The 25,437-nt window shown below is 40.0% G+C and overlaps 1 protein-coding gene across 5 annotated transcripts in view; it reads right to left on the bottom strand.

Moving 5' to 3' along the window:
* The window catches only part of LOC128844038 (tight junction protein ZO-1-like), a 175,240-nt gene that overhangs the window by 54,915 nt on the left and 94,888 nt on the right, over positions 1-25,437 (bottom strand). For all 5 annotated transcript variants that reach the window (XM_054041321.1, XM_054041323.1, XM_054041324.1 and 2 more), the window contains exons 7-15: positions 24,787-24,955; positions 24,275-24,419; positions 9,050-9,192; positions 6,779-6,884; positions 5,873-6,023; positions 2,819-2,927; positions 1,812-2,031; positions 608-792; positions 389-484 (exon numbers count right to left, since the gene is read on the bottom strand). In XM_054041321.1, coding sequence (XP_053897296.1) covers positions 389-484; positions 608-792; positions 1,812-2,031; positions 2,819-2,927; positions 5,873-6,023; positions 6,779-6,884; positions 9,050-9,192; positions 24,275-24,419; positions 24,787-24,955 — 1,324 coding nt within the window. The remainder of the gene's footprint in view (positions 1-388; positions 485-607; positions 793-1,811; positions 2,032-2,818; positions 2,928-5,872; positions 6,024-6,778; positions 6,885-9,049; positions 9,193-24,274; positions 24,420-24,786; positions 24,956-25,437) is intronic.

Raw genomic sequence — 25,437 nt, 5'->3', positions numbered from 1 at the left:
TAGGAGCTTAATTCTGAATGTTTTTTGCAACATGCTGAATTAAAGAGGGGACTGGGGAGGGAGCACGGAGGAAGCTCAGCATGTTATGGGATTGGGTCCTATGATAGCATTAATAGTAATAAATTGAGTTTGCATTCACTCAATGCACGTAATGTTTCCTGAAGAGTCCTATAGCAAATCTGTATTACTTTACCTTTAAAATATCTGTATCAATCACTAGTTAACTGCAACTGAATGTAAGCCTTTCAGAGTGTTTCCATAAATTACTGACAATATAAAAGTTAAACTTTAAAACATTAACAGGAATAACGCAGCAAAGGCTAGCAAAAAGAGGTGACTATACAATTATAATTTTATATTAATCTGATAAACAAAGAGACGCACTTACTTGCAACTTGATAAATATCTGGTTCTTCTCTTGCCAGTTTCTCTCGTGCAACATCAGCAATTGGTCCGAAAATGGTTACAGGCCTGAGAAAGCCAGCTGGAATAAGAAAAATCAAAGTAAATTGATTTAAATGTATTTTACGATGCTATTTTTCCATCATGAAGATTAAAATGTTGAACTGAACCAGCAAATATTTTAATCTCTTTAAAAGGAAGCTACCTTCTCGAAGAACAACTCTTTCATATGCAGGAAACTTGGTCTGAACAGGTTGTGCAGAAAGATCTTCTCTGCTTTTTCGGAGATTTCTCTTTGAGCTGCGTAGACCTCGGAACCTCCAGAAATCTGCACGATCTCCCCCCGCTGTCTTTGGAAGTGTGTACTGTACACTAGCTAGCTGTTCAGCTCTAAGTGGGGCAGAGATTCCAGGGGTCAAAAAAATGACAGAAAACCCCAACTCCATCAACAAACAAATCAGCTTTTGAAATGACACTTGATTAACAAAGTTTAAACCTGTGAACACATTATAATGACACAACAGGCTAAAGGACCACTGATCACCAAATGAGGGGTTCCCGTGTTTTTCAGTACATCTTAAAGTAATTGCCTTTTGGACCCCCTTCTCCTGCCACTGGTGATCAATTAACACAGCTGAGGCAACTACACCAATTACTTACAAAGTACCCCACCTCCACTCCAATACAACGCAACCCTATATAACAGGAATTCTAATATAACGCGGTAAAGAGGTGCTCTGGGGGGGGTGGGGCTGCGCACTCCGGCGGATCAAAGCAAGTTCGATACCACGTTATAGGTGAAACCGCGTTATAAGATTTTTTGGCTCCCGTGGACAGCGTTATATTGAGGTAGAGGTGTATGTACTTTTCAGAAAGTATAATTTTTTTGTGAGATACAGGTCTACACTTTTGCTGTTCCATCAATTTTAGGCCCTATCTAGACTAGGCTTTCATTTCACCAGATTAGCACACACTGAAATACAATTGCTTTGTCTTGACTAGAGTTTTAGAAGGTGTTAATTGAATTCAGTTAGCTAATTCAATCTGACATCACACCTTTAAGGCCTTGTCTGCACTAAGATTTATTCCCCCACCCTTGTGTTTCTCTTGCTTGGAAACAGGGAGAGACAACTCCATGCAACTAGCCAATGGACTGTCCAAGGGCCACAGTTTGTGAACCTCTATTCTAAACCAAACCCAAATGTAAATTTGGGTACTCAAACTGGATAAGTCTAATTGCAAATTACTTGGGGTTCTACAACTGTTTTTCTTCCAAAATGTTAAGAAAGGTATAAAATGTCTGAGTGACAAGGAGATTTTACTAAAACAGCATTAAACAGACAAAGAACTTGCACAAACTTGGGCCACAGATTTCACGAGCATTGTAGTAAACAGTTTCAAGATGCTACCTGTTTTTATTGGGTATGATGCCTCTTTCCACCTCTTTGTGATTCTTGCCAATTCGAATAGCCAGCCAGGACCCAAGCTTGCCGTTGTACAAAGTATCCACGACCCGAAACACTTCACCTTTGTTGAAACTTAGCCCATAGGGAGATTCCTTTTCATATTCAAAATGAGTTCTGATATAGAAAGAATCTCCTACATCGGACTCAACAATGCGACGATAAACTGCAATAAAAGTTACTTGAAATTGAAGTACATTAAAGGATTCCTAATGATCACAGCAGTTCTATAAAAAGATTCTGAGCACAAATCTTGCCTATTCTTAGTTCTCCATTTTAATTGTGAGGTATTTTGGAAACCCGTAAGACTAAATCCCCACATATCAGCATGTGAAATGTATGTGACATTCACAATCCATATCATGTTAGTGTGATGCATTCAAAAACAGTTGGTATCCTCCTTGAATTCACAGTACTTATACTATTTGTCTTTTTTCCTATAATGAGTTCAGAGCTGATTTGGTGAATTTTGCATATCAGGCCATACTGACAGCACTGGAATCAGATATCACCTATTACAGAATGAATGAACCATAAAGCATTGATAGTGCAAGTTTCCTCATTGTCCAGACACTGTTTTTCAGCCATTATTTAGACCTAGTCTACACACTTTTGTACTGATATAAAACTCTTTCAGTTAGGGTTGTGTGGTTTAAAAAAAAATAATCAAAATAGTTATAGCAATACAACCCCATTCACTTGGGAAAGGATTGAGACCACAGACTAATTTCAAAACAAGCTACTGGACTGTTGTCAGACAATGAATCTATCACTACTGTACAATCTCTACTGCATTTGAAATAGTGACCTAAAAATGAAAGGCTTCACATTACCAACCTTCTTGAGTTGCCACTCCCTAGGGCAAACAATCAAAGGTTAGCTATACCGTCTCTACCTGCTCTCAAAAAGCCTACCAAGCAGTTTCTGACCTTATATTTGAGGCAACTACTTACCATCCTTTTTCTTCTGTGCCAAAATTGTCACCTCTTCTCCTTTAGGGAGATCAAGCAGAAAAAGCACTGCTTCCTCTCTGATGATATTTGTGAAGTCTACATTGTTTACCTGGCATGAATACAACAGTTTTGAATTACTACAGGATGTAGTGAAACATACATGCACTGTGAAAAATACATTGTGAAACTTACATTTCACATAAATAATGCAGTTTTTCACAACATATTAATGTTAGAGTTGTTTATCCAGTTAAATAGGATATAACTTAACTGCATGAACTTCAAGAAGCGTTTTGCATATATTTCTCAGAATAAATGAAAAATATTGCTATTTAACAAAAAAATATGCAGTACCTGCAGAGTACAAACTGAACAGACTTTTTTATTGAATACATCTAGGTCACCCATCATGGATGATCTAGAAGTACCAGAGATTTTAAAGGGCCATATGTTTAGATTATTACAGATGGAGGAGCGTCTTAGGATGTGTCTACATGGAGAGTTAAACTGGATTGATTTGACAGGTGTTTCTTAACATGCAATATGTAAGTCGCACTAATGGCAGGCATATAGGATGGCTGTCTCCTCTTTCAATTTGCATTGCATACACATGACTGTAGCTTGCCACGTACTAGCAGTGTGGCATTCTCAGAGGGTATCCCATAGTCCTTTGCTTTGCTACTAAGCAGTCTTCATTCTGAAATTCTTCTGGCTGTGCATTGCAGGATGCATAAGGGAAGGCAGGCAGATTCCAATTTTTTTTAAAAAAAATCTCATATCTCCATCATCTCCACACCAGGCTCCTTTCTGGGTAGGAAAGTGCCATTTTTGAATTGCTGTCAGCCAGCATGGTCCCAACAATGCTCTTCACCTCTATGCTGGCAACTGTAAACACAGGGAGGCTGCTTGTGCTGTATTTCAGCTCTAGTAGCCAGGTGACTTTGGTTTTGGACTTTGCCTTCTGCACCAAGAAGCAGATGATGTGGCAGCAGCAGGAACTTAAGCTTCAAGGGAAGAAGCAGGATGAGTAAGAAGAGGGTGATATCCAGCAATTGCTACTACAGGAACTGTTCCTGGAGCAACTTCGCACCATACAGCACTGTCTCTGGGCTCAGAAAATGAGCATCAACTGGTGGGAAAGGTTTGTTCTGCAGACCTGGGATGACCAGCAGTGGCAAGAAAATTTCAGAATGGCTAAGACAATCTTTTTTGAGATACGTGTTGAAGTAGTTCTGGAAGTGCAAGAGCAGCATGCCAACATGCGGTGCCCCATACCGTTCGAGAAGTGGGTCACCACTGCCATCTAGAAGGTAGAGAACCCCAAATGCGAGCAGTCCATAACCAACCAATCCAGAGCAGGGAGATCGACTGTTGGAGCCACTGTCTTGCAGATGTGTAATGCCATGGATAAAATACTGTTTCAGTGGGTTATAAAGCTTATTAATGTTCAGGAGATTGATGGCTTTGTATGCATGGGTTCCCAAACTGTATTGAGGCAACTGAGGAGACCTCTGTGCTTATTATTTTGACTTCACCCCCACCTCCCCTGACGAGGGCTTAGAATTTATAAATAGAAAGGAGTATTTCTCCAGGGTGCCACAAAGGATGGTTGACATCCGTCATGTTGAGCGGCGAGACTTGAAGCTATACAGAGCATTAGATGGCTCAAAGTGGCTGAGCTCAGTATCTTGTGCTATCCAGGAGGTACAGAACAAGGCTAGGTCCTGGTTTGGAGCACTGCCTTGCCTGCTGTCCTGGCAGCAGAAGCAGCAGCAAGTGCTGCATCAAAGCATTCTAGTTCTGTATTGCCTCCAGGAGTTTCCTCTGCATCCCAGTCTTTCTCAACAGTGTCTTTTGCTGTGGTAACACTGTCCTTGGCCACAGAAAGATCCATTTCTTTATCACTCTCTTATCTAAAGTACAATCTCCATCTCTCTTTATTTTCAGGGATTTTATGAGGAGTCTGCAATGAGACCAGCGGACATTACACACTGGATTAACTCAACTTAATCCGGTTTAAGCCCCATGTAGACAAACCCTTAGATCAGTTGTCCAAACTCGTTCCACATGATTTTCGTTTACAGTTGCCCTTACTCCTTGCTATCTAATCTTAATATATATTTGAACATTTGAGTTCTGATTATCAACATTAGGTAGTCAATGATTAGCACATGCATGCTGTTAAAACATGTTTCTTTAAAGTTTAATCAATTCAATTTCAAAACTCTAAGTGTAGGTCTATCCTTTTTCCCCACCAAAGTCCATAAACAGCAGGTAAAGAGGTCCAAACATCTTGCTTTTGAAAATAGACTGAAGTACAAAAGTCCTTGTAAAATTAAATGAGAACTAAAAATTCCACATTTTAAACTTTGTCATCACTATGAAAGAATACAAAGAATTTACTTTTCTAGCAACAACATGCCCTAGTGGCATTAAGAGAGTTTTACTAATCCATGTGGGGGAAAAAACAAGTTTACACAATTTACCATATATTCTGCAAATTATACATAAGGGGTTGGTCCAGCTCTCTAATGGTATACTTTTAATACCGTATGTGATACCCAAGTTTTAATCTATTCACTAACTGAGCTAACTGCAGGGTAAATAAAGCACATTCTTCTCCTGTTGAAAAACGTGTGTTGGAAGCAGTGCTCTGAAATAGGGGTGGGGATGATTGGGCAGTAGCTTCCTGTGGACAATGCTACCTACCTAGTTTTGCGAAGTGACTAGAAACCTATGAATGAAAGATGCTAAGTCCTACGTGCTGATTATTATTTGTATATATGACAGAGATATTTATACACGTTTTTTGTTAACAGTTTAAAAGCCAGTTAGTTAAACAATTATTTGTCCAATCTGAAACTAGGAAACTTGGGAGCCATAATTTACCAGTGATCTAGTAGCAATAGTGGAAGCTGGAAGAATTTTTACCACCATCGTCTACCCCAATCAATGTAGGCCCAGATAAACAGTCTACACTAAAAAGGCAACATGGACCAAAATTCTGTTGCATTATTGAACAACAGATTCTTTGTATGAAAGATTTTGACCTACCCTGAGAATTTGATCTCCTTCTTCTAATCCTTCTTTCGCTGCAGGGCTGTCCTCCAGAACACCAGCTACAAATATGCCTACATCATTGCCACCAGCCAACCGCAAGCCCACGCTGTCTCCTTTTTTGAATTTTACCAGCTTCATGCTTGGCCTGTAGGTTTATAACACATTCCAATTAATAGACATACAGTAGATGAATATGCGGTCACAGATTAGCAGCTGGGGAGTTACACCAGCAGAGAATTTGTTCATTATTGCAATTTGATATCATCCTACCCAAGCTATTTCTTTCAGCAACACACTAACTATAATAGCATAATATTCTTCTCATCAGCTCAGCTTTTGAAAATAATGGTAACATTTACTTGCTTAAGAGATTTTGTAGTTTGCTTTAATATATAAATCGTATTTTAAATAGAATACTTCAAAATTTAAGGGTTTTTGTTTGTTTAACAGTCAACCTTCCTTTGGAAGTTTACAACTGAATTGTTATTTCTCACTCTTCCCCCTCCCTCTTTTTTGGGGTGGTGGTGGGAGGAGAGAATATAGCATGCAACGTGATAACATTATTATAGGGTTCTCCTGAATGCAGGACTGTTTTTTGCTTAAAAGAGAAGAAAAGCAGTGTTTGGGAGAGAGAAACAAAACACATGTTATTAAATAATATCTATAAAGTGATTAGTAAGTTTCAAAATTACAAAATATGTAATATAACTTAAAGCACCCACAGCTCACAGATGAGCCTCAACTCTCCCACCCCAATACTTATAAACAGATTAGAAATGTATGTTAAGACAAAGCCCTAGATGTCCCCATGCAGACGTAATGTTCATTGACTTAATGAAAGCTTGGTCTGCTCGAGGACTGTTGGATCAGGTTCAAATAAATAATTTTGAATTACATTACCGAAGCACTCCATCTTCATGAGCTGAATTGGGTAAAGGACCATCTGATGGACTGACTGGTAAATCCACATCTGGCTGTCCAGCTTGAGCATACACTGGCTTTGGCTCTATTAAGAAATAAAAACAAAAAACCCAACTTGCCATGTTATTAATTCTTTAAAGGATGTGGAACCAGTACAGTTTAACTCATCCTTGCAAAATTGTTATCATGAAAATCTACTAGCTCAGGAACAAAATCCTTCTCCCATCCACAAGTGTCAGTAATGAAAATAACTCTCTTGTACTGACTAAGATTACTCCTCTTGGGTGAGTAGATTTTTTTAAGGCTGGTCTAACTACTGCACTGTTTTTTGTTTTGTTTTGTTTTTTCAAATTTCCCATTGTACTTTGATAACATCCGTTGAAAGATAAATCCAGGACTCTTTAAAAGAGAAAACACATTACACTGTTTTTTCCCAATCATGTAAGATTTGGACATTAAGGATTACGATTTCCACTAGGGTAACCACTGCCCAAAAATGGGAGAAGCCAAAAGGGTTCAGTCACTTACTGTAATCTTCCAGCTAAACAATTCTACATCTCTACCTTAGCTGAAATGGCAGGTCTGGGATTCAGTTGCCTTTGACTCACTGTTCAAGCTTTTACATTCTCCTGTCATCATTTCTCTATCTGCTCACTCATTTCTTAAAAGCGAAAACTGACAAAATGATGTGATCTTCCCCCTCTCCACGGATTGCCTTCCTTTCTCCTCCCCCTATTCTCTCTTCCTTCTCCCCTATAACAGATGCAGAATTTTGCCTGATCTCCTCCTCCAACCCATTCACTTGTCCCAATAACGCCTTACATCCCATCCCCCCCATTTCCTTCACACCCACTCATCTCCTCCTTACACCTCACCTCTCTCCTCCCTCTGGCTTTCCTGCCCCCTCACAATACAAGCATGTTTTCATTTCTCTCATTTTAACAAAACAAAAACAAAAAACCACCACCCTTGAACCCATTTGCCTCTCTAACTACTGTCCTCTCAAGATTGCATTTCTAAGTTCATTAAAAGCACTGTTTACAGTAGCCATCTCGAATTTCTCTCCAATTCCATCCTAGATCCTCTCCAATATAACTCCTGCTCCTTTCACGCCAATAAAACTGCTCTTGCTAAAGTCTCTATGACCTTGTCTTAGCCAAAGCTCAGAACCAGTACTCCATCCTCATCCTCCTTGACCAGTCTGCCGCCTTAGACACAGTTGACCATGCTCCTCCTCCTTGTAATCTTGTCCTCCCTGGGTTGTCTCCCCTCTGTCCTCTTCTCTCCTCCTAAATCTCCAATGACTCCTTCAGCAGGTCCATCCTTCCTTCAACTTTCTGTGCGGATTCCACAGAGATGTCATTGGGCACTTTCTCTGCCCTCTCTACTTATCTCTGGGTAATCTAATCCGCAAAATACAAATTCAACCACAGTCTCAACTCTTGAGATCTCTACTCCAGACCTGCATTCTTCCATCTAAACTAAAATCTCTGCCTCTCTCTGATATTGCCTCCTAGATGTCTTGCCATGAGCTCAAACTGCACACAGGTAAAACAGAGCTCTTAATCCCCCAAATCCTCCCACTCCCTCCTTTCATGATTACTGTGGACACTACACCACCATCTTATCCATTACTCCGGCCTGTAACCTGGGCATCTGCCTTTTTGTTCTGTGTTTATACAGTGTATGGCACAATGGGGTCCTGGTGCATAATTAGGCCCCTAAGTGCTATGATGATAAAAATAATAAACAAAAAAGATTTAGCTCTCCATTGAGATCAAAACTGTGTTAGCTACATCTATGTTTAAAGGGATTAGTATGGCTTTTAGAGGAAAAAGCCCTCCATCTTATCTTGGCTTTGGAAATCATGATAGAATCCTCTTAGCAACAACCATGCTTAAAGACAGCTATAACCAACACAGTTTTTAATCCCACAGCAGAGAGCGCTTTAGAGTGATCTTCCAGAATTGAAAACTACAAATACCGCAAGCTGAACTATGCTCACAGGGAGTCTTGCATATTCAGAAAAATGAAAAAACGTTGGGCCCACTTCTGCCATTACTTAAACTGGCTTCACCCAGGTAACTAGGGGCAGAGCTGGGCCCTTTGAATTTGCATATTTTGAGTACTTATGCAGTTGTATATTTTAATAGCTTGAGAGAAATCATGCTGTAGTTATGAAGTAGTGCAAATTCTTACTGAGCATTCATTAGAAGCAGCAAGCATAACTTGGCGTTTTATCATATTTACCTGGCAGAGGTGGAGTTTGTTTTTCATTTCTTTCAACTATAGCCTCCTCCATGGTTTTAGAAACAGGGATATCATCTGCATTCTTTACAGGTGTAGAGACAGCTCCTGGTTTTGATATTCTCTCATCTTCTCTGCTCCGGAGACTATATATCAGAAAAACAAAACAGATGGCATTTAGTTTGTACGCCATGCTACCTCACAGTATTATTGTTAAACCACCATTTCTGCATTTCAGGTCAAACAGATCTGCTAACAGATTCATCCCCAAATAATCTGCACAGTGGGAGCTCTCCACATGTAGATCCCTGGAAAAGGGAGGGCAAGGTAGAATAGAGTGCTCTTTTCACTGCCCCATGTCCTTCCCATGCCTTGTGTAGACAGTCTTCCATGCTAAACTCAGAAGCAGGAATGGAGATGGGAGCAAGTGATGCGCTTGTTCTCTGTGACACTTTTCCCTGTGGAGTCTAGTGATTTCTGGGCAAAAACCCAAGATTTACCACGACCTTTTGGACCTCTCCTGTGGTTGCTGACTCAGCCGGGATTGAGGAACTCAGCCAATGGCAGCCCTTCAACACTGAAAGGAGGTTTCCCTTCCCACTAGATCCCTTGAGGTTGGGAAAGAGCAGCCTTCAAAATCCACAGCTCTTCCAAATCCTTTACACTTAAGATTGGTGCAATGGGGGAAAAAGTGAGTGCCTGCCTCCCATACCAGCTCTCTACTTCATGATTCTTCAGTGAAAACAGGACTAGCCTCATGTATTTTCTACTCCAGAATATATCTACATATGCTTACATGCATGCAAAATCTAAAGAGAATGTGATGCACTCCTTGCTTGATAGTCTCTGGGGAGAGAACCTGGGACCTCTAGATCTAAAAGCATCAGCACTTCCATTGTTTGAGCTAGAGGACCAAGTACTTTAGCAAAGAGGCAGTAAAACTCAATCTGTATACATGAACAGAACCTCAGTGGGTTGTACAAGCATGCAGTACACTGTAATTATGTGTGAGCGGTAGCCGTATAGTCACAGATAAGACTCAAAATCTACATAGGCTTAAAAGAAGTATACTACCAACTACTTCCTAAAAATCCTTCAGGTCAGAACTCCTGGCACTTATGAATTTCAGATACTTTCTGCTTACTATGGCTAATCATAATCAGCATTGATGAACAGTTTAATCAATTGCTGTACTAAACAAACCACAATTCCAAAACATATTTGTTATAAAAAAAGCATTAGTTTACAAGATATTCAAACTCTGCTGAAGTATTAGAAACACATGCATATAAAAATAAAATGGTTAATAGACGATACTGCATAACAAGTAGGTTTACTTTTATTTCTATCACCTTGTGTGTCAATAAAAATGCAGTGAGTGTTCTAAAGGAATTATATATTTGCCAGGCATTAAAGGATACTGAATTTGACATTGTTAGGAAACATCTGTTTCCTTGATGACACCGAACTGCTCAGTTACTTCTTCCTGATGAGCCACCAGAAAGGACTTTGGGTAGAAAGTGTCCTTAGTGAAGTATATTGTACAAGATAGTACAACATGATTAGATGGTTTTCCGTTTGGATCTCTCTCTCTATCCTGGACAGATGTATTCTGAAAGATGCCACCTTTCTTAAGATATTACTGTTTCCAGAAGCTAGATGGAGCTATTGGGCAGTAACTTGTATTTGCATTCTTTAAAAAAAAAATATATATATATATCTCCACTGATACACATTACCCACAGCAACATTTATTTTAGTTGTACTAAAATAATTACTTCAAAGCTGTGTATTAATTATAATGATGGGAAATAAGACTTTTTTTAGTCAGAGTCTCTACTGGAACTAAGGCTCTACCGAAAGATAAAACCACTAAATTTATAAACATGGGTGGGATGTGCTTTCTCTGGCAATACTAAGTAGCTGGCATCAGAAGCAAGGTTTACACATTCTGCTAAATCAGGACCACCATTCACTGATGTGTTGTTACTCAGTATAAGCCATTAGAATTTGATACAGTGCTTGCTAGAGCCAACGTTTTCAAACTTGAGTGCCTCAAGTTGGGCACCTAACTAAAAATAGCCTGCTTTTCAAAAGTGCTGATAATTCACAAATCCGACTGCAATCTGTATGTCCCATTGATGCTCTTCACCTTTGCAAGTCTTTCCCAATTATACTTAGATATTAAAAATAGCTAAAACACAGCTGTACTTTAGGCATCCAAGTTTGAAAATTTTGGTCTTTGAACTTCAATTTACATAAATCTCTTTTTCTATAAAATAATTTTTGAACACTTATGACTCCCCTTTTCTCATAATGGTATTCATATTGAATAATTTTCTACTTTTTTCTTGGTGGTAATTTGGTACTCGTGAAAGTGAGATTAACAGCATTGGCTTGAGTAATGATTGGGCGCAGGCACTGCCAGGGCTTGCTCCAGCGTTTTTGCCGCCCCAAGCGGCAGGGGGAGGGGAAGCAGCTGCGATTCGGCAGCAGTTCTACCGCCACCGCTTCATTCTTCGGCGGCAATTCGGCAGCAGGTCCTTCCCTCTGAGAGACCGAAGAGCCGGACATGCCGCCCCTCTCCATTGGCTGCCCCAAGCACCTGCTTGCTGCGCCGGTGCCTAGAGCCAGCCCTGGGCACTGCAAGTTTTCCCACCTTGTGCTGCATAAGTAATACATTAAGCTTCTTCTGCAAAACCTTTACTGTTCCATTTCTACGTTTCCAGCATACATGTCCCATTGGACAGTGATTTTAGGATGTGGACAAATGACTGTCTTTTCACTTCTCAGCTATGCTAAGATTTGAATCTTTGTTCCCTAGAAATAAAATGCCAGTTCCCAATTAAATATATGGGCATACTTGAATGCGTGTATGAAACAAGGAAACTTTTTTAAAAGCCAAGGAAACGGAGAAATGAAAATAACTCATATGATAATGTGGCCCAGAACTAGTTTTTCATATTTCTGGACATTGAATAGTAGTTAATGATGTTCTACAATACAACTTTTTATTTTGGTGTAGCATTTTTTACTATCCCAAAATGGTTTTCTTCTTGCAATATTACTATTTCTGACATTTTATATTAGTTAATTTTGATCTTCGGCCTCTTCAACATGCAACTTGAGGACTTTGTATTTTCACATTCTTGTGTGTTAGTATCCTTTACTGATATTCTTGCATAAATGTAGTTGCTATTTTTAATTAGTGCAGCTCAAATATTTAATAAAAAGTTTTTAAAAAGTTAAGGCAGCATTGAATAAAAAGGAATAGAGTTTCTAACAGCAAATTCCCCCCACGACTCCCCTTTTGATTTTTCCTTATAAATATTAGTCAATTTATGTATAAGCTAACTCTTTATACAGGGATTCTCATGACTTCACTATCTGCTTGTTTTCATTTTAGCCATTGGTCTGTCTCATCACATCTTCTAAATTACAGAATACATAACAGGATTTCAACATACATGTATGGGTAAAAATAACCTCTCTCTACTTTTGTTCCCTCAAAAGTGGGGGGAAAGAGGGAGAAAGAAAGAATCCCAGGTTTTCAACTCCTATGGTACAAGTCTTATTGCAAATGGCAATGATTTATTCTAGAATGTTTTATCAGAATTCTAAAAAAAAAAGTTATTTATTTCCCAGCTCCTGCAAATTAATGGCCATATATACACACACAACTCAGGAATCTGATTTTAATGAAGGTTTCATTTGAGCTTTTCAGTTGACTGAAGCTAGGATACCCTACACTCTCAAAAAGAGATATTATTTAAAGTTTCCTACTATGAAGTATTTTACATATTTATATAGCCATGTTAGTAAAAGGAGAACATGAAGTTTATACTCTATACACTACTCCTCTGGTAAGGGAAACAATTATGTAAAGCCTGTCTCATATATACTTATTAGGAATGACTCTGCAGTACTACTTAGGGGCTTTGCGTCACTCTGGTATCCTTCACTTGGGCAGCCAATCTCTAATTAATGAAAAGAAGTGTTTAAGTGTTCACTGTCATATTCTCTAAACTAGAGGAGGACAGAAACATTAAGACACTTTTTTTTCTGTACATAGTATCGCAAAGATGTGACAGCAAAATGCATGAATTGTATGTTTATGATGTTCACAATCAAAGTTCAAAAATCAAAGTTGCTTCATGGCATTTATAATCTTAAACATTATAAGCGTTTTGAAGAGCAGACACTGTTAAAAGACTTTAGACAAAGTCATTCAGGGTCACTTGCTATCACAGGGACACCATTTTTTTAAATTAAAATCTTTAGGTATTACATAAAAGTTTTCTTAAAAGCACATTTCAAATTACAGAACTATAAAGCCATGAAAGATGCTAGTATGTATCATCTTTTGTAACATCAACCACTCAATGGAATTATAGTCCTTAATACAAACTTGGCTTTATTATTTTAGGATCCAGGTATCTGACAGTCATGCAGTTTGAATACTGACACACATTATAGCCAAAGCATTGAGAAAGCTAGAGACTGAAAGATTTCTTCTATGTTAATGATATTATACCCTTTTGCCCTTCTCTTATGGCTTGTCTACACTTAAAACGCTGCAGCAGCACTGCTGTAATGCTTCCGTGAAGACGCTGCCTATACCGACAGGAGGGCTTCTCCCATCAGTTTAAGTACTCTTCCTTCCCAAGAGGTGGTAGGTAGGTCAATGGAAGAATTCTCTGAACAACCTAGCGTTGTCTACACCGGGGATTAGGTCAGTTTAACTGCTTTGCTCGGAGTTGGATTTTTCACACACCGAATGACAATTATATGAACCTAATTTCCTAGTTCCTAGTAGACCAGGCCATTCAATTTATCAGGAAGATTTGCCTTCAAAGAGTCAGCTCAGAAACAAAAACTATAGTAGCAACTACAATGAGCAGATTTAAAGTAGGACTGCATTTAAAAAAGAGTGGAGAGTTTTCTAGAACAAACATGGAATAACCGAAATATATGCACTAAAAGATATCAGACCTGATTCTCCTCTGTGTTAGTCCAGTTTTACCACAGTGTAACTGCAATCATCTCAATGGAGTAACACAGGCATAAACATGGAGTAATGCAGTGGTGAATCACACCAATTATAGGCTTATGCAATTACTCGGTTCACATTACTCACTTTTAAGACTCCAATATTAATACACATCTTCATTTTGTTTATGAAGTAAGAAGTTTTATTTCAAACAAAATCTAAAACTGTATTTTAAGATGGCAGTAAATGGTGCTTCACTTGCAGCTCAGGTCATATTCCCCCTCTCGCTTCTAATTTTTAGTTCTCGTCACCTGGACAATGATTAGAGATTTAGATTTTATACAACCACATGAAATAAGAGAGAGAAGTAGAGAGAAACAAAAGCTTCAATGTAGTGTGGTAAGAAGATAGGGAAAGTAGAGGTCAGAAACAACTTAATGGGTCAATCCTACAGAAGTGGCTGCAATTAGCCCCATGGAGCTCAATGTCACATAAAAGCACTGTGCCTAGGAGTAAGTTATTTGCAGGAGGAGATCTTAAATAAGGAAATCAAAAGAAAAAGAACATGTGGAAATCACACGTGGAAATCTACATTTATTTTTCATTTACTTTGAAGTCTTGATGTAGTATTGCAAGGATTACCAACCATTTCAAAGTTACATTATAATTTATTTCACAATGTTTAGAAAGGGTCATTTTAGCATCCCAACACATCAGGTTGAGTAGTATGCTGGGATATCACCAGTATTCTGGTAGTTCTAGCTTTGCCTTTAATCTCATGCCTAAAATTACCAGAGATGGATTAATACTCTTGAATGAAACACTCCCAGGCTTTTCATACTGCTGAAATTATCCATCCAGATCATTTTGCACATTTTAAGATACATCAATTTAGAGAAATAAAAAGGTTTCACTTAATTCATAGATTTAAGGCCAGAAGGGACCATTATCATAATATACTCTGATGGGATTACACAGGACATAGAATTTCATCCAGGAATTCCTGGCCATAGCCCAAAAAATTATAGTTCAACTAAAATATATATTTTAGAAAGGCATCTAGTCTTAATTTAAAGAGGCCAAATGATGGCCAATTTACCACACCCTTAGTAAAGTGTTCCAGTGTGGTTAATTATCCTCACTGTTAAAAACTGGAGTTTCACTTCCCGGGTGTATTTTTCCGACTTCAACTTCAAGCTACTGGATCTGGTTATCATTTTGGTCTGCTAGATTAAAAACTCCTTTAGCTCTTAAAATTAGATCACTTCTCTCTGCGTAAGTATATAGACTATGATTGAGTCACCACAACCTTTCATTTTATAAACTAAAACAGCATGACCTCATCAAGTCTTTCATTGTAAAGCATGCTTTACAGACAGTCTCTCTTAGAAAAACTGTAGAGTACATGATAAGAACTAACATTGTTTTAAAAGCATGGCAACAGAACTGGACACACAATTCCAATAGTGATCTAAACATTGCCATATACAAAAAGGAATACATCACCTCTGTTCTCCTACTGTATGTTCCCCATTTATAAATCCAAGGTTTGTGTTAACCCCTGTTGCCACAGCACTGCAGTGGGAGCTCATACATAGTTGGTTACCTACAACCATCCCTAAAATTATTTTCAGAAGAAATGCCAATATTCTTTTCACTACAGATCTTGACAAATCTATATTTTACCCCCTTTACTTTCTGCACACTGCTAGGCATCCAAGACAGTGAATGGGAATGGTGGGAACCCTAAAGTAGATAAAGCCCCCAGAGCCAGTTCCATTTTTACACTAAAAGTTTTTGTAATCTATTGCTTCTAGAAATGTAGCTCTGAAATCTAGCAATAGGTTGAGCTTCACTATATTTAATCACCCAAACTTTAAGATTATGGACTTGTCTACACTACAGAGCCTTGGTTAGCATAGCTATACTGACAGAGCCCCCTAGTGTAGATGCAGCATAAGCCAGCAGGACCACGACTTCTGCTGGCATAGCTACATTACCTCCTCAAACAACATTAGCTATGCTGACAGAAGCACTCTGTCGGCATAGTTGCATCTCATACTAGGGGTTTTGCTGGCATAGCTGAGGTGGAGGGTGAGAGAGTCCACCCCCACACACTCCTAGCTGACAGAGATATGCTGGCAAAATTTTGTAGTGTAAACCATGGCTATGTTCATCGTATCTGGAGTAATTCTCCTAGGTAACAGTGAATTTGACTCTTCAGAAGAGGAAAGACAATTGTAAAATTCTCACATTCTTAATAAGGTACTTGGTATCCTGTATAGTTATGTCAGTTACAAAGTCTCCAGAAGATCCAGTACATTAGAAGAAAACAATTGGAAGCCTAAATAGGAAAAAGATGGTCACTTGAAATGACAGGAAACAAAATATGTCTGGAACTAAAAGAAAAATATAAAATAGCACGAGGGTTTGAATTTTTCAAATTTGATAGTAAGCACTTTCAATTTCATTCTGCAAGAAGATAGCATCAAATAACTTGCCATGACTTAGTTTTTAAAGTAACAAAATCTTGTTAAAAATTACAGCTGCATTTCCCATGAGTCATCAAAGGTGTTAGTTATTTTGCTGTGTATGTGTTCTGACAGTATTGCTTTTACTTCTAACATCTGTGCTGTGTCAGGGAGGATTTTTTTTAGTATGCTTAACACTGCAGCATTTTTAAATAACCTTCAGTCACAAAACAAAGTCAGCTTCATGTTAGTTTCATCAATGGACTGCGCTTAAACCATGACATTTGTTTAAAAAAGTAACTGGCAAAGGAAACAAACGTTTGTGACATGTAACAAGAAAATGTTTCGTGTGTTTGTACACAAACTCTTCAAGTATGATTGACATTTAGACTCTGTCCATTCTTGTGTTTTTAGTATTTTAATACAATTTACTTCTGAAGATGGACGGTTCAACACGAAAGAGACAAGCATTTTTTGAAGAGCACCTCAATGTAGATTATGGTTTTGTCCTGAAATGCATGGTATGCCAGTTTCAGTGGGGCATTTTGGATGCTAACAAAAGAAGGGAAGGAAAATCTCTTGTGAGCTACAGAATAAATAGTTGACTTTTGGAATTAAAGCGGTCTTCATTCTTGGTACAACTTCATCCTTATGGAAAATTGCACTGTTGCCATCTACTAGTAAGAACCTTTCCTGCTGAGGTAATTCCAATCATGATACTTAGACCGATTCAAAAAGATGCTTCTTTCGGGAATACTACTAAATTAAGGTCCAAAACAGAATTATTCCAATTGGTGTAGGGTAAACAAGAGATGCTATTCTGAGAAGCCTTTCAGTGTCTGAGGGTAAGGAAGTCCTGTGCTTGCCTGTTGTCTCTGGTATGTTGGATATGGCAGCCATTTTGAAATTTCAAAATGAGAGGCTTACAGCTTGTAAAAGTTGTTCTACATAAACTCCAAAATATATGTTTTGCTCTTGCCTTGTCTGCCGCCTTTCTAATACCTTACACAAGTCTTTAAAAAAAATCTAGATCAAGTCTTTGAATATGCCCTGTTCGTAGAATTCTTTCCAGAAGCTAAGAGTGCATCTGAGGTCATTTGAATAATTTTTGTTTCACCTGGTGCCTCTTCAATACCATATACCTAGATTCTCCTTTGCTCTAGGTTGGTATGTAGAATTAGTGCTTGTGACAGGAGGTCTTTCCCGCAGAGGAGGAATAATTGAAGGGTGGCTGCCATCTGATTTAGGTCCAACAACCAGCACCTCACTGACCAGCCGTGAAGCTCGGAGAACACATATGCTTCTTCCCTCTTTATCCTCTGAATGGTCCCCGGGATCATTGTGAATGGGGGGGAAAGAAACAAAAGACACTGTTATGGGAGCAGATGAGAACACATCTTCTGTTGCCTTGGTTTGGTGAAGAACTTTAGAACCTTTGCATTGAACCTGGATACAAATACTTCTATTGAGGGGTGACCCAGAGCCTTGACTATTGATTCAAAAGATATTTGCATGTAAACTATATATCTTCAGGCCTATTCCTTTGTCTGTTTGACCATTCTGCTTGTAGGTTCAGTCGCCTTTTGTGTGGAAGGCCGCCAGTGACAGAAAAATGGCTTCCTGTACTTCTCTATTGATACGAGCTAAAGCAGAGGTGTTTTCAGGCATCACCAGTACATAATAATTGGTAAAAGTTGATGATAGGACATACTTAGTTTTTCTGAGCTTGAGCCAATTGATATTTGAAGCTCCTTGTCTCTCCAAGATCCTTGCCCCATATGAGATTTCCCCATCCTTTGAGACTGGCATTGGTTATCATCACAGTTCCAATATTCTGTGGCCATCCAAGTATCTGCTGACTTCCAGCTGCCAGGACAGATTTTGATACCACATTGGATACTTAAATTAGTGAAGATAGGGACATGCTGTGAGTACAGGGAAACCAAAAACTACTGGAGAAAGTGTGAACAGAACCTTGCCAAAGCAAGAAGTCAACACAGGATACTGTTATTCCCACTAAAGACATCAGAGTCCTGATTGATATGGCAAGAGAACTGATTATCTGTATATATAGCATATACCAGCTTCTGAATCCTGTCTTTGAGAGAACAATGCTGTGTAGCTCAGTATCTATGATAGCTGCCAAATGTCAACTAGAATCTGAGAGTGTCATTTGGGGTTGAGGACAAAACTATGTTGTTCTATAATCTGGGTAATGAGACAAGTTACTTTTTGTTCCTTTTTCAGAAAAGGTGTGCTGATGAACAGGTTGTTGAGGAAGGAGAACACATGAATTTCCTCCTGCCTAAGAAAAACCATAGATAATGAGCCCTTTGATAGGGATCCTTGGGTGGTTACTGGGCCAAAGGGTAAAGCATTGTACTAATAAGGCTGCCCATTATAAAGTAAATTGGAGGTATTCCCTGTATGTATGATTTACAGAAAAGTGTACATATGAATTCTATAAGTTCATTCTGAAACTTTGGCTTCCAAAGGAACTTTTCCCAAGAACTAGAGATCAAGTACTGCTCTGTGTTCTCCAGAATACATGGGTACTAGGAACAGGCAGGTGTAACACCTTTAGTGACATATGGGATTCATCATATTCTTGAGTTTCATCTGGTTGAAGGAGTGGGAGAAAGCTGAAGCCCTTCTGGCACTGCCTTCCATTCCAATGCATAATTAAGGCTGAAAACATCCAGGATCCATCTGTCAGCCATTGCATTGATCCAATTATTTGCAAATTCCTACAGCTTAGTCCCTGGGAAGCCACACACCACTGGGTCAGCTGGAGTCAACCCTGATGAAGGAGTGTAGCAGGGCAGGTCACTCACTGCTGCAACGCCTCCTGCTGGTCAGTCTGGGAATTAACTCATCCAGCTAAGGAGCACCCTCCTCTGGTCGGTTTCTCCCCTGCCCTTACCTGCCCCTTTGCAGTCTCTACCAGTTCAGGCCCTGTGTCCCTTACCTTGGGGTACTACCCCACAGCAGTGTCTCCACACTCTGGGTCTCCCCTCCCAGGGGAGCCCCTACCACCTATATCCACCTTGTCTCAGTGGCTACTGCCAATCGTCATCTAGTCCCTTCTCTCAGGGGCAAACTGCAGTCTGAAATGGCTACTCATCACTGGCAAGGGAGTTGGACCTGCTGCCTTTTCTTGCCCTGGCTGCCTCCCTGAGGCCTTAGTACCGCCTCAAGCCTTCCCTCAGGTGGAGCTGCAAATAGTCAATCAGCGTAGGCTCTGGTTCAGAGTGGGGCAGTAAACAAAATCACTCAGCTCCAACCTGTACTCAGGTGGGGCTGCAAACAAAGTCAGTTAACTCAGGCTTTCCTTCAACTAGCCTGAGGGAGGGGTAGACTGTCACCCACTGCTTGGGTGGTAGGGGGGGATGCAGGCCCTCCCTTTCCACTGTGTCCTGGACCAGAGCCCTAAGGATGGCAGAGGGGTCTGCCATCACGTCAGTGGGGATCCAAGCCACAACACACTGACTCACCCTGTGCCAGCATTGCAGCCAGACGGGGTCTACCACTCCACTCTCCCCCTCCAAGGGTACCTGCCAGTCCAATGAGGTAAGGTGATCGGCGGGGGCCTCAGTTGCCAGCCGAAGCTCTGCCAGGGTTGGGCCAGCTGTCTGTCTCCTGCAGGGTCGGGTCGTCCAGGGGTCTGGGCCAGTTGTCTGCTTCCTGTGGGGCCGGGTCGTCCAGGGGTCCAGGTGGTCTGGACCAGTCGTCTGCTTCCCCCGGGGTCAGGTCAGTCCAGGATCCAGGTGGCCCGGGCCAGTCATCTGCACTCTATTGGCCTGCTGTCACCTCCCAGTGCGAGTGCTCAGGGGACGCATATGTCCCCTCCAGTGGCTGGGCCCCTGAGCTTCCACATCCTGCCTTTATACTTCCGGTCCCGCCTTTTGGCTTCCGGGGCGTGGAACTAGGAGTAGGGCTCCACCCATGAAGGGTGGAGCTACCCTCTTCCTCTGTCTGGGGAGGGCCAGTCCACCTCACTACAAGATGGCTAAGGGCTTTCCTATGGAATCTTCTTTTTCCTCAAGCCTCTTAAGCTAGTCCATCTGCCTCAAACACCTCCTGGGACATTTAGCTGAATAGGAGCTAAAGGAACATCATGATTTGTAACAGGGCCTGAATTCTCTTTTTCAACTCTTGTATGCCAACAAGTCTTCTATGATGTCTCTTCAGCTGCTGAAGAGAAGATTCACTGAAGTGCCTGCTCCTCCCATATACTTAAGAGGTGACCAGGACCTGCTTGGCTTCAAAATCGGCCTTCCATGGCTTTAGCCAGAGCTTGTGATGTGATGTGGAATTGTATCATTACCCTTGCAGCAAATCTGAGGCTGTCAAGAGACGCATCCAGTACAAAAGCATTGCTTACAAAAACTTAATTTGGCAAACAGCCTACAGGATTTCCTGATCTTGAAAGAACGGTGTCCAACAGGAAGTCATCCATACACATGTTCTTATGAATGAAGCAGATGCAGAAGAGGCAACTGCTGAGATAGCTTCAGAGTTCCTTCTGAGGAAGGACTTAATTCTTCTGCGAGTATGGTCCTTAGAGAAGAAGTCACCATCTAAATGAATCAACTGTCTTTAATAAACAACGAAAGAGCTACTTCAATCTTCGGTAGGTAAGTTGGTCAAGTTTTGGTTTTACGGACATAATAGTGCTCCTTAGCCAGCCTCTTGGTTTTCGTTGGGTTTCCTACTCAGTCAGTGCTACTTACATCCTCAAGTGCTGAATGCAAGGACATATAGTTTTCAAATCTTGCAAGTGGCCTCACTCTCCTTTCTACACACTTTCTCAAATGCCGCCGCCTCCTCCTTCAAGGGTTCATCCAGGGGAAAGCCAAGCCACACAACCAACCTTAAGAAGTGTTTCAAAACCTGTTCTAAAAGCTTGTTCTGAATTTCCTCAGATATTTTGATTAAAAAAAATCTGAAAACTGCCCTACTTCCCAGGAAGGACAAACCAAGGAAGCCTTTCTGAATCTTTTAGCCTTTTTCTTGTTCTTTTTGTAAATCTTTCTTAGAGGATCCTTTCTCACAGGAACTCGAGGAAGATGGGGAATAGTCTGCACACCTCTTGCTCTTGCACTAACTGAGCTTTACAGATGGATTCTGTAACCATTGTGGTTACAGTCTGAAGATTAATACTACGGTTTGGTTACAGGGTCACTTCTCTTACTCTTTTTAGATGGAGAAAGAAAAGGAATGTATCACCTGCATATGGAAGCCTTTTTAGAGTCTACCTTGTTTTTACTTCTTTTCTCAGGATTTAAAGAAGGAATGTGGTCCTTAGATGACCCAGAAAGGGAAGGCTCTCTAGGTAGGCAGGGGCCCAAGTCCTTGATGGTCATGCCCCTGGCTGAACTTTCTTCGTCCTACATTAGGATGTTTGCTAATGTTCCCAAGGGCAGCCACAAAAGTGCTGAGGAACCCTGAAGCAGGTAATGGTATGGAGAAACCTGAGTATTTGAGAGCCAGCCAGTGGACACACTAACCCTGACCCCTGGAAAGGTGAGGCAAAAATTGTAAGTCCTAGACAGCTCCTTATTGGCTGTCTGGATGTCATCTAAGCTATCATAGCACTCACTACTCTTTTGATGGGGGTTACAGTTAGGCAAAGTGGTACAAGTTAGCAGAGGCCTCAGTCTGAGGGCATCTTAGCATCCTTTCCCCACTGGTATGATGGCAGGTTTCTTCTGCTTGGGTGTCCTCCTCTTTGCGCCCTGCCAGAGCAATCACGTGCATGTCATCTAGTGTGTGAAAATGGATCAGTCCCACAGGGAGGCGAGGGACAATCATCTATCCTCCATGTTCCTTCTCTGATCCCCCAGAGGTCTCTCAGATGTGTGTGGATGGGTGGAGAAGACTCCTCTAGGCCAGGGAGAAATGAAAGATGTGGTGACATGGTCCTTGCAGAAGACAAACAGGATCCCATATAAGCATCCCTCAAAGGGAGCTAAGCTGGCCTTTCTGCTTGTGCTTCTTTTTTCATCATTGCAGCAGCCAGTTCGGGGACTCTGCTGCACCCATTAATCTCGAACAGACAGGAGGAGGAAATGTGGGAGAAATATCTCCTCCAGAGCTTATTCTAGCTAACACATAGCCCAACCTACCCAAACCTAATTTAAGATTTCAAAGTGTTTTTTAATTGCTCTGAGCAGACAATTTGGGTGAGACTGTTGACAGCTACTGCAGGCAGAACACAATTGATAGGGTCCTCAGGAGCACGATCACTTCAAGGGTCTCCTGCCTGACAAGTCTGCTTCTGCCTCCAAACAAGGTGCAAACAAACAGAAGATCTGCTGTAATGTACCTGTAGATCCTCCCTGTGAAGATGAAAAGTGAAGTGCATTTCTTCAATATTCATGGGTAAGCAAAGGGCTATAAAATGAAATTCAAGATCTCCAATCATTAGACCATACCAAATAAATTTAAACATTAGAAATACAACATTTCTACTTACCTGGCAAGATACAAGTTCATGTGTTTTACTCCATTTCATGGCCTAATGATTAACAGTGCTCAGACTCCCTGCTCTTAGGTGTTTGTCGTTTTACCATCTAATTCAAGAGACATTTCAAACCCTGAGTTGGTGTTTTGGCAGGGAAAAAAGTTTTGTTTAGCTTTTTCTCGTAACTACAGGAATTTAATAAAATATCATCTATATACTTTCCTTGCGGTAATCGCTTCCTGAAACGTCTTGTCATTAGGGCTCAAATTCATACATAAATTTGAATTGTCCAATCCGGACCCTGTTTGGACTTGAGGCTCACAACTGATAGCAATACCCTGTCAAACTAGGCAGCTTTTCTGACAGGAATATCCCATTCAGCAATAATCTGGAGCATTCTATTACATCTCAACCCTAATTCTGGCATCTTTTCTTAAGCAACAGACTGTAATTGGTCTAAGCCTATAACTTATTTGAACAAGAATGTAGAAATCCCATAAATTGGTTAACTTCCTATTTCTAACTTCAATTGGAATGTCAGTATTTAATGCATACGCTGTGCAAAAGTGAAATGGACAAATTTATATTATTCTTATGTAAGACTGAATTCCATGTAACAGCCTTGTCTAGGCTTGAACAGGAACGGATACAGAGAGAACCCATTGTGCCCCACTTTTAGCTAGTATCATTTTCCTACCACCAAGTACAAACATTTAATCTAAAATGTTTGAAGAACTACTTTTCCTAAACAGAGTAGTTTATTTCACTGGAATTAAAAACTTTTTTGAAACATGTTTGAAAAACAAACTGACTGTGTTAAAGTCTGAAAACAAAGTTGTTAACTAAATAAGCATCATATTGCAGTAACTACTTAGACTGAATTGTCAATGGGACTTGTGGTACTATTCAGCCTGAGTATAGCTATTACAGTCCACTCCTAACTTTTTGAAACTGAGATAATTTATATACTTCAGTAGACTATATCACTAATGTCAAACCGAGTAAGCCACATAAAAGGAATACCATTTAATTTTGATAATTTCCTTAAAGAACAGGATAAATTAGAGAAAAGTCCAAGCCCAAAAATTCAGTTCCAGGTTCAAATTTCCCTGAAACTGAAAGATGTCTGAAACATGAGTTTGGTTCAGGCCCATCTCTAGATACATAATTTCAGTACTATGTCATGCTACCATTTCCACAATATTGTGCCACATTTGTGGTACTGTAAAAAAAACCCAAACAATCCTGGTACTTAATGTCACGTTAATAGTTGATTAAAAATAATACAATGCTACCATCACCTGCCGTTGCTGGGCTGCTGTGGAGAATGTCTGGAATGGTCTGAAGGCTCTGACCTCTGGTCAGGAGATCGTGAACGACTGCGGCGGGGCCTGTCATGTGATCGGTTGGAATGATCTGATGCCAGCGACTGAATTTCTGAAATGTCTGTTAAATAAAAGTTGTTTTTTCATGAAATGATTGTAATTAAAATGATGATGTGACCTGCCCAAAATGGAAATAATTTTGCAGAAAATACTATGAAGTGAGTCAGATCTTCTGCACTGACTTCAAAATAAATCACCTAAAGTTAACATTCCTTTTCTTCCAATTGCTTTTACTTGAATAGTCTTTTTTCATATTCTTGAAGATGTGAATTCCAATGGTGTTTGAACAAGTTTATTATCCACTCAAATATCGATCCCTCGTCTTTTCTCCTCCCTCATCCTCTGTCTCCCACACTAGGATTTCACATCTTCATGATCCAGCGACATAAGCAATATATTTTTACCTTGGGAAATAAGTTTATACTCACCATCTCTTTCTGAAGCATTAGCAGAATGAACGCTGTCAGAAAGATCTGGGACATTCAAAAGAGTTGCTCGTTCATCTCGTTGAACCACCATCTTCAACTTGCCTTTTGACCTTTCTATTAGAGTCTTTGCATCTGTCAGTGACATATTTTCTGTGACTGTGCCGTTTATCTGTAATAGAGCAAAAAGACTAGAGATAGGAACTGAATGGAAAACAAAACAATCTAGCTCCACTAGCTAACTCCTTTGAAGATAACAAACAAGTGTTCTCCCTCTCTACAATAAGTATTTTTAACTCTTAATTGGTCAAAATTACCCCTTCAAAATTAGTAAATATAATTTTACTGTTAAATGATCTTCAATCTTGTTTTAAAAATGGAAAGAACAAACATTAGCAATATCTAAGCAAGCAGCTAAAAGATTCAAGTTTAAGCAAGCAAACTAACTGAAATAGATCAAAAAGTTAAGGAAATTCAGTGGTACTTTATCTTGTACCTGATGCCTAAGGAAACTACTTCTAGTCTAACAGCAGTTCTGATTCAGCTGAGTCCTTAAGTTTTGCCACCTCTCTCTTTGCAATGCAAGCGTCCAATTTATTTATCAGAATCAGATTATCTTGATCAATCTTACATAAAAATTAAAATCTATAGTAA

The sequence above is a fragment of the Malaclemys terrapin genome, chromosome 10, assembly GCF_027887155.1.
Source record: "Malaclemys terrapin pileata isolate rMalTer1 chromosome 10, rMalTer1.hap1, whole genome shotgun sequence".
NCBI classification, from domain to species: domain Eukaryota; kingdom Metazoa; phylum Chordata; order Testudines; family Emydidae; genus Malaclemys; species Malaclemys terrapin.
This window is presented reverse-complemented; position numbering and strand designations above follow the sequence as displayed.